At 36.9% G+C, this 10,427-nt stretch overlaps 1 protein-coding gene across 1 annotated transcript; it reads left to right on the forward strand.

Moving 5' to 3' along the window:
• The first annotated feature begins 6,244 nt into the window (after positions 1-6,244).
• On the forward strand, positions 6,245-9,978 carry LOC149562031 (uncharacterized). The gene is made up of 2 exons (XM_089827936.1): positions 6,245-6,409; positions 9,586-9,978. The coding sequence occupies exons 1-2, from the start codon at positions 6,245-6,247 to the stop codon at positions 9,976-9,978; spliced, it is 558 nt and encodes a 185-aa protein (XP_089684062.1).
• Positions 9,979-10,427: the final 449 nt, after the last annotated feature.

Here is a 10,427-nt window from a genome sequence, read left to right on the forward strand (position 1 = left end):
GATGATATCCCAGAACTCTTGCTAAAACTCAATGGGGAAGCCATTAGGTCTTGGTGCCTTTCCTTTTTTCATATTAAAAACAACCCCTTCAAGCTCCTCAATTGAGATATCCCTCATGAGCTGTTGATTCATATCTTCAGTCACAAGGGTGGGAATACAAGAAAGAACATGCACTTCCTCAGGAGATCCCCCTTGTGAGTCCTCTCTAAAGAGATATTCAAAGTACTGTACTGCCTCCCTGAACATTTCTAGAAAAGAAGAAAGATGCTCTCACCTCTCATTTACCAACCCCGAGGTAGAGTTACCATGCCTCCTAGCCTTCACCGAGTTGAAGAAGAAAGCTATATTTTTGTCCCCTTCCTGAAGCCACTCGATCTGCACCTTTTGTTTCTAATACATTTCCTCTTGCATTTCCCATTCTTCAAGAAATCTCATAGCCCACGCCTCATCTTGAAGCAATTCAACTATTACCCCTTCCTCTCTTATCTTTCTTGTAATATCATCCAAATCTACTTGAGCCCAAGCCTTTCATGATATAGATTCCCATAGTGTAACTGATTCCATCGTTTAAGCTCAAACTTAACTTATTGAAGAAGCTTAGCAAAAATATACATAGAAGTACCATAGGCTAGTCTACCTTTCTTCCACCAAATAGATACCAAATCATACAAAGATGAGTCCCAAAGCCACATAAGTTGGAACCTAAAAGAAGGCTTCCAAAGCACCCGAGTTGAAACTATAGATAGTCTAATAGGCCAATGATCTGATCCTCTCCAATCCAAAATCTCAGAGCAAGATGACTACAACCCCCCAATCCAGTAACAAGAAACTAGGAACTGATCTAACCTTTCTGCAATACAAAACTCTCCACTTCGACAATTGTTCCAAGTGAATTGACCATTGATAGGTTTAATATCCACAAGGTTCAAGAATTAATATTGTCTTGAAGTAGCAGTGCAAAAGGCTCCAGTCTTCTATTACCACCTCGCTTCTTAGCTAGCTCACAAATAGCATTGAAATCTCTAGCCAAAATCCAAGGGTGAAAGGGCAACATGCTATGAATTAGCTTGATATGGGACCACAAAACTTGTTTACCCTAGGAATTAGTAGGAGCATAAATATTGGAATATAATATAACTTCCCTTGTCTCTAAGCAGGTAGCAATCATGGATAGAGAGGATTTAGAGGAAATCTACCAAAGAGGTTGGATTTTTCTAGGATTCCATAAATAGGCCAAACCCTTGGAAGTACCATGAGCTCCAATGCACTGGCATTCTCCATTACTCCACAACCTAGTCTTTAGACCTTGCATACTCTCCACCGATAACTTAGTTTCCTACAAAAAAAGAACATCCGAAATATGTCTTCTAACTAACTCATGAAAAACTTTTTGTCTAGGGCCACTATTCAAACCCCTCACATTCCATGATAAAATAATCATTTTAAGGGGCATGAGAAAATAGAATCTAGAGGCTTAACTACCCCTAACTCCACCAAATTCTCACCAGCTAATTTAATCTTTTCTACATCCTTTTTTCGACTAGGTATCACCAATTTCTCTGCCCCACCCTTCTTGATATCCTTCTACATAATACCAAATTTGGGAGGAGGCTTAATCTTCACTGCTAAGCTTGAAGCAATGTTCTGCCCAATAGTCGAAGAATCCATACTTGCTATTGAAACAATGGCCAAGGGTTCCTGCACCTTTGAATTTCCCTTTTGCTGATCAACATCCAATTGCCTACACTCATCCCCTATGGGATCCATAATAGAATCGATAATAGGATCCTCTTGAACTAAGTTCATAAGTTCATTATCCAAATTGGTCAAACCTAGGTTCACCTCCTATTGGCAAAGCTCATCCAATGCCTCAAACCTATTAAATGTATCATTCTGCCTTTCTTTAAAAGACCTCTTTTGACCCCTATTTTGATTTCAAGTCCTAATCGAAAAAAATCCATTAGAAGCCCCTATCTCATCAGGAGATATGTTCTTCCCTTTATCTATCTCAGGAGGCTTGCTCATAGGCTGTGACTGAAGGGATTCTTGAGGTTTATTCCTTGGGCATCTTCACTGCAGATGCCCATATTCTCAACACAGGCGACAATGAAAAGGAAGAGTTTCATAATCCAATTGCTACATCCAAGAATAAGAACCCACACACATTTCTATTACATCTAGTAGAGGCCTACTAAGATCAATTTCAAAACAAATGTGAGCAAAAGTCATTACCTTTTTCCCCAAGGTCTGTGATGAGGTTCCTACAGGGATTCCAAGCACTGAAGCCAAAAGATGTAACACATTCTCTTGATAGCATTCCATCAAAAACCATGGCAAATGAACCCATACTGGGACATGGTTAGGTAGCTCCTCTATGGGGTTGAATCCAACATGCCATAGTTTGATAAACAACCCAATGTTATTGTGGAAATACGAACCTCCTTCAAACACCCTATTGTGATCGATAATACAATTGAAAGTAACTATGAAATAGTTGTTTGCTAGCAATATTATCTCCATTTCCCCTTCTGGCTCCCAAGTCCTTCGAGTCCAAACCTCCAAGAATTGCAAGGAAACCCTCATTCCTAAGAACTTATAGTATGGGGAGTGATTCAAATAATATTCAACATCATCCACGATCATTTCAACCGGTAGAACTAGTTTTGGCCTCTCCTTGCACCTCTCAAGACAACCATTGGTCTTCATAATCCTTGTGCCATTAGATGGCCCCACATCAATAGTCTTAGAATTTTGAGCAAAAAAGTTATTGCCAAAAGTATTCATCCCTTAATTTAACACTTTAGGGCCTAAAGCCACCTAAAAATCCATGCTCAGGCTCTTCATTGTAATCTCCCCCTTAGCTTCAGCCATTAAAAAACACCACTGATTCAAAAAGGGAGATCCCCCCTCCCTTAATCCAATCCCTTCAACTTTAAACCTACAACTATACACCCTCATCCTCTAAAAAATAGCACAAACCAAGGCTATGGGTAAACAAGTACCCAATAGTAGCGTCCACTACCCACACATGATGTAGGACATCAAGAGGCACAAAATGACTCCTGTACGTAGCAAAAGACGTCTCCTCTAGAACTCGGCCCAATCTACAGCCCAAAAAGATGATGCACCCAATCCATAGTCCTTCAAACACCAAATTCCTTGCTACAAAACTTAGAAAATAGAAAAATGAGCTAGGGCACGGGTGCCCTAGCTCCAGACATAGGCCAAAAACTCAGTGGCTCTCATCGTACCTGCAACCCTCTTTTTCAAAAGTTTTATTTTTTAAGGAAGTTTTTTCTTAAATGATGACTTATAAGTCATTAAATATTTTCCTATTTTTGATGCAAAAAATAAAATATGAGTCACTATATCCCTATGTAATGGTCTTTATGTCAGAAATCAATTGGTAACATTTAGAGGCAAATTAGGCTTTTTGGGGTCAGATTTGTTTTTACCCATTCAGTTTGAAAATATTTGTAATCAGTTGAAGAGTTTGGGGATAAATTTTGATGAGTCATAGGCCTTATTATGGGTTAGTAAAGTCTTAGGCATCATGGGACTTCATTTTGGAAGTTTCTAAGCCTTGTTTTTTAGGCTTTATTTCTGCATTCAACCCAAAGTTGTTTTGAGGGTACTTATTGAGTTTTGTAACTCATTATGGGAAATTTTGATTTTATGATAGAGTTTTGGAGACTTCTTCTCTGAGTCTTAAGCTTTGTTATAAATTTTGTAATTCATCATTTTTGGAGACTTAATACAAGTGACAATTGTGTGATAATGCTTTGTGGAGTCCATTGTTAAGCCTTTTTCCTTTTTGCAAATTGTGTGTGCATTTTTTTGAATGATTTGATGGGTTAACTTGAGAATGTTTCACTATTCCTTGTCTTTCTATCTCATTCCAGGACTTATTTGTAGGAAAGTAAGTTTATTTGCAGGTTATGATATGTGTTTAAAGATGAAATTAATTAAAGTGAGGTGTTAGTTTGACCTCCTTTTGCTATTTTAGTACTGGAACCTTATCATAAATTATTTGTGCAAGTCTTTATAGGAAGTTGTGCTTTATTTGTATTTCATATAACTATATAATCCTCTTAGTTAAGTGCTTTTTAAAAAGTCTTCATAATCACTTTTGGTGTATCACCTCCTTTTCTTAGTTTAAGCTTTAGGTTTAGGTTTACTTTCAAGAGTTTCTTACCTTTTCTCCTACAAGTTTTCATTAAGTATTTTAGAGATTTTCTCTGAAAGATCCTATAGGAGCTGGCCTAGAACCCAAAGGTTTCATTTCATTAGCAAGTCTCACATAGTGAAATGATTCCCATGTTAAGTAAGGATTATTGAACTTTTATCAGTTCAGTACTAGGTGCAAATCTTGAAACTTAATAGTTTTGGCACACTCGGTGGGATGCGAGCACATTTTCCAATTGTGCTAGTACAACTGAAAGTCATTTTTCAACCAACCAGTAGGGTATAATGAATTTATGAGAAAGATTCAAACATGAAGTTTTGATTCTTTTGAATATCTACAGTTAGAAACTCCAAAAAGATGTGGAAGGAGTCTTGCTAGAAGGAAGGCAACATCAAGAAGGCAAATTTCAGCTCCTGGTCTTTGTGTGTATAGTAGAACACGTCAAAGGAAAGTCAGACATTCAGCAAGTCCATCAGTAAGGGTTGAATCATTTGACATATCGGCTGACTCAACTAAAAATTCAGCAAGTACTGGTTTTATACTAGCCAGTACAACAAATACAAGCTTTTAGCAGAGCGTACATGTTTAATAGAAACCTATATAACATCAAGTACAACAACCTCTACCAATGGCAAGGGCATATGCTTTTGTGCCTTTTAATCAAGGGAGTCCCTTGAATTTTGCTCAACATCATGACATACCACTTGCCACATTGAAGAGTCTGCTAGATTTTATTGGAGAAAATTAGACTACAACTTATGAACATATAAGGGATGTTGCTACTTTGTGCAATGTACATCATGTTACAGAAGAAGATGTTGCTACCAAACTACTTGCAACATCTTTAAAGGGGAAGGCACTTTAGTGGTTTAGAAGCCTAACTGTTGGTTCCATAGATTCATGGGATGCTTTGGGTGATGCTTTGATAAGACACTTTGAGGATAAATCAGATTTCTTATCACTTGTAGAGCAACTCACAACCATAAAGCATGCACCACAAGAACAAATGATGGATTTTGACAACCGGTTTCAAAGGACCTAGACTAGAATACCCATTATGGTAAGACCTTCAGTAGACCATGCTTTTCTTTATTATTTGAAAAGCTTAAATAGTGATATTTCAGTAATGATTCAGTCTATGGGAGGTGTTTCACTGCCTCAAGCTTATGATATCGCCATTAGAGCTGAAAACAGTCTTATCCAGGCTGGTAAAATAGCCCCTAGGCCTCCAATGCCCATTTTTTTAGACATTCAACCAAATATGCCATTAACAATTCCACCATTTAACCCATTACATGTTGTTCCCAACCAAGAAATTACCATGGCAGGCCCTTCAAGTACTACAAGTCCTTCACTAGAGGTATAGGAAATTAAGAATAGTCAGCTCAAAATTGAAAATATGATGCAAACCTTTAGCAATGATCTGGTTAATCTTAAAAAATAATAGAAAATCAAGGCCAACCTCAAGGAAATAGGCAGCCATTTTAGGGAAATGCGATGGGTTATAGGTAGAATATTAATCAAAGACCTTTTTGGCCATACAATCCAGTTCCTCTTAACTCTACTAATATAGTGAGAGACATTGTGCCCATGCAAAATAATCTTGCAGCAGACTTTGAGTGGTGTTATCCCAGTAATGAACCACATAATCAGGCCATGTGTATAAATGGAGTCATAAATTAGGCATTAATGGTGCAAATTATAGTAGTGGGATAGAAAAATGTCACAAATGATGCACCTACTCCTGAAACTGCTTTCCTCAACTGGCAGAGAGATGAGTTTTGTGCCGTCAATAATGACTCACCAATATCAGTAAATACCTGAGCTAAGAAAAGAGCCCTTGAAATAGAGCAAACAAAAAATAAGGGTAAAGCATTTGATACTACTAAACCATCCTGAAGTGCTACAAACATGATGGGAGACACTCACGTCCCTATCACCAAGGAAATCGTTCACAAGCCAGCGGACCATGGTGCTATTAAAGCACATTAGAAATCACAGTTTGCTATGCCATTTAATATTGTGGAGAATATGAAGAAGATGAATGTGTCTATGTCAATGTGGGAGACTTTGGCTATTCCTGGTCAAACAGATATCTTGCAAAAAGCTCTCTTGGATGAAGCAAATCCCATGAAGGTGATGGATGAACCAACAAAGGCTGTGTTAACAAATATAGAAGAAAAGAAAGAGGACAGTGATAAAACTGCCAAAGAATTAGATAAGGTAATAAAACTGCCTCCTTTCTATCTTTCCTTAATCATTGGTGATAAATTAGTCCACAACTATATGGTAGATAGTGGAGTTACAAGCTCTATCATGCCCAAAAGGATAGCTGACCAATTAGGACTAAAATACTAGCCCATTGAAAGAGGCATTTTCCAACTTGATGGGATGTCTATGGGTACTATAGGTGTGATTAAAGATGCAAGTGTCACCCTTCATGCCTGTCCTAATTTTTCCATTTAACAAGATATCTATGTCATAGATTTACCCCCGTACTTTGCTATCTGTTTGTCTAGAGACTTTATTGCAAAGATTGGTGGTTACTTGTTATCCGATTGGTCTCACATACTTTATAGGACTAGATATGGCACTAAAGTAATAATAATGTCCAAGTTACCTTGAAAAAATCACATAGAACCCTATGTACCCAATGCTGTCAATGCAAATCTACTTGCATTTGATAAGGAAGAGTATCATATAGCTATTGAAAATTGAACCCAGCTAGACAATGTCTCAGATATTCTTCTTGATGAATGGGCATTAATTCAAACCTATGAAAATCAGTTTTATCATATGAAAAATGTTGACCTAGGGACCTATATTATGCATGAGCAAAATGAAAGCATTTCCAATCTAGTCAAACCAGAGAATCAGTTGGGAAAGTCCCAAGATCAGCTATGGAGCATGTTTTTTGATGGTTCGAGGGGTAAACAAGGTGCTAGTGGGGGTGTTATGTTAGTCTCACCTAAAAATGAGAAGTACTATGCCACTTTTAGATTCAGTTTTTCTTGTATCAATAATACAATAGAGTATGAAGGGTTGATTCAAGGATTAGAATGGGCAAGAAAATGTAGTATTAAGTGCTTGAGAGTGTACGGTGATAGTGAATTGGTAGTAAATCAAATTAAATGTTTGAATGCTATGAAAAATGATATTCTAAAGTCTTGTAGATTTCGTGTTTGGGATTTACTTGAAAATTTTGATGCATTTAATATACTGGCTATTCCTAGAAACAAAAACCAACATGCTGATAGACTAGCAACTGTAGGAGCTCAGTATGATATTGTAAAAAATGTTTCAACACATACTGATCAGTAGCATATTAGGATCATTACTAGGCCTTCAGTTCTTGATAATGATATTAATTGGCAAGTTTTTGACAGGGATGAACAAATTCTACAATTTTTGCTTGAAGAAGATGTTTTTGCCAATTCTAACCAGCACAAGTATAAAAATTAGTATGGTGACCAGGTGATACAATTAAAAAATAACAAGTTGCCTAAAGGTTTAGTAACACTAGAAAGTGTTTTCAATTCGGATGATCAAGTAAAAACTAGTAAAGCCAACTTGTTGGTCAAAGAAAACTAGTATGTAGAGCTGGAAATTGCATTGGGTAAATGCTTTAAATTTGGCCAAGTGAATTTTTTGAAGAAAAAGAGTCTTTTCTTCATTTTTTCCAAGAATTCAATGATGTCTTGGCATGACAATACAATGATTTGAAAGGATTTAACCCAAAACTAGCACAACATACAATAGAGCTGGAACCAGTAGCTAAACTAGTTCGGCAAAGGCAAAGACCAATCAATTCAAAGTTGGAACCCTTGATGCAAAAAGAAGTTCTTAGGTTGATTGAGAGAAAAATTATTTTCCCTATCAAACACACAAGTTGGGTTGCTAATTTGGTCCCAGTAAGGAAGAAGAATGGAGAGTTATGATGGTGTGTGGATTTTAGAGACTTGAATCGAGTCTCTTTGAAAGACAAGCACCCGCTTCCATCCATGGAATAGATTTTGCAAAGTGTATTAGGGGCTGAAAGGTTCTCTTTATTGGATGGTTATTTGGGTTATAATCAAATACTAGTAAAGGAAGAGGATCAATTTAAAATAGCATTTACAACAAAATGGGGGACAATGGCATATAAAAGAATGCCATTTGGATTGTCCAACGCTAGAGCTACCTTTCAGAAAGCCATGAAAATGGCTTTCAAAAATTTGATGTATAGGTTCATCTTGGTTTATTTGGATGATGTCGCTATTTATTCACAAAAAATAGTAGATCATATTGATCACTTAAGGCATATTTTTGAGCAATGTAGAGAATTTGGCATCTCATTAAACCCAAAAAAGAGTATATTTTTTGTGCATGAGGGGAAATTACTTGGATACATTATATCTAAGTCAGGCATCACGGTGGACCTTGAATGAGCTACAACAATTATGGAGTTGTCTTTACTACAACACAAAAAGGGCCTTCAAAGTTTCATTGGCTGCATAAATTTTGTGCAAAGATTTCTGCTTGACATTGCAGCTCTTCTCAAGCCATTAACAACCATGCTTAAAAAGAATGCAATTTTTGCATGGACAAAAGAGGCCAAAGAAATTTTTTAGGCCATCAAAAATGCATTAGCAGCAGCATCTATCCTAATCAATCCTAATTTTGGTAAAGATTTCATTCTTTATGCATATGGTGGTTATGTTGTGATTTTAGCTATGCTGGTACAAGAAAATGTAGAAGGATTGGAACAACCAATCACATTCTTCAGCAAAGGATTAGAAGAGTATGAACAAAGGTACAATTTTGTTGAGAAACATGTCCTTGCAATTGTAAAAAGCCTTAAGAAATTTAGATACTTGTTGACACATAACAAGATCATTTTGCATGTCACGCATCCAAGTGTCAAGGAGTTCCTCCTAAGTAAGGATCTGAATGAGAAGAGAGCTGGCTAGATAACACGCATCATGGAGTATGATGTGGATATTCAGATAACCAAATTGGTTAGAGGAAAGGGATTGTGTGAACAAATTGCAGATAAAGACATTTCAAAACTTGAAGAGCAAGAAAATACAATTTTGCTGATTGGTGTTGCTAGAAACAATGATAAAACAACAAGTTGGTTAAAAGATATGATACATTTTTTGAAAATTATTCAATGCCTAGCCACCTTAGATCAAGAAAAGTGAAGATATTATCACTTGCAATCAGTCCCTTTTGTGTTAATTAATGACATTTTATACCAGAAAGACTTCAATGGAGTCCTTCTCAGATGCATAGATTCAGATCATATTGCTCAAATATTGCATGAATTTCATGATGGGCATTCAGGAGGACATTTTTCTCCTAGGAAAACAACCTATAAGATTCTTTGAGCTGGCTATTATTGGCCTGATTTGTTTAAGGATTGTCATGCACATGTTAGAAAATGCACTAAATGTGCCATGTTTGCAGGAAAAGAGAGGCTGCCAGCTTTCCCTTTGCAACCAATTAAGATAGAACAACCCTTTCAAAAATGGGGCGTTGATTTTATAGGGCCCATTAATCCTCCATCAAGTGCGGGTCACAAGTGGATCATTACAGCCATTGATTATTTCACACACTGGACTGAGGCAACAATGTTAAAGGATGTAAATGAAATAGCAGTCCTAAGTTTTTATGATGACATTGTAAACAGGTTTGGAGTGCCTGATTTCATTATTTTTGATAATGCGCTTGCTTTTATTGGAATGAAAGTCACTGATTGGGGCTTTAAACATGGGATATATCTTAGCACAAGCTCTAATTACTACCCATAGAGTAATGTATTAGCAGAGTCTTCCAACAAGAACCTCATAAGGATCATCAAGCGCAATTTGTAAGAGAATCAGAGAAATTGACATTCAAAATTGATGGCTTCCTTATGGGTTGATAGGATCACCTCAAAGAAAGTCATTGGGAACTCGTGTTATAGGCTTGTTTATGGGAAAGAAGCCAAATTTTCAATTGAGATAGAATTACCAGCTCTTGATCTTGCTACATAGCTAGTTCTGTTTGAGGAAGGTAACCCTATGCTAGTGCGGTGTGCCAGGCTAATGGAGTTGGAAGAAACCAGAAAAAAAGCCATGAAAACTATGGAGTATTAGAAAATGTAGATAAAGAAGAGCTTTGATAGAAGAGCTCAAGCTTGAGAATTCCATGTTGTTGACATGGTACTAAAGTGGGATGTTTTCAAGAGTAGGCCTAGCCAACATAGTAAGTTTGATCA

The sequence above is a fragment of the Cupressus sempervirens genome, chromosome 4, assembly GCF_028749045.1.
Source record: "Cupressus sempervirens isolate cs-2001-9-10 chromosome 4, ASM2874904v1, whole genome shotgun sequence".
Taxonomy (NCBI): Eukaryota; Viridiplantae; Streptophyta; class Pinopsida; order Cupressales; family Cupressaceae; genus Cupressus; species Cupressus sempervirens.

Bases quoted from the DNA above. Each gene is read 5' to 3' on its own strand.
- LOC149562031 (XM_089827936.1), top strand. From the start codon at position 6,245: ATGTGGGAGACTTTGGCTATTCCTGGTCAAACAGATATCTTGCAAAAA. The intron at 6,410-9,585 runs GTAATAAAACTG...GATTTGTTTAAG, and splicing joins CTGCCAAAGAATTAGATAAG to GATTGTCATGCACATGTTAG.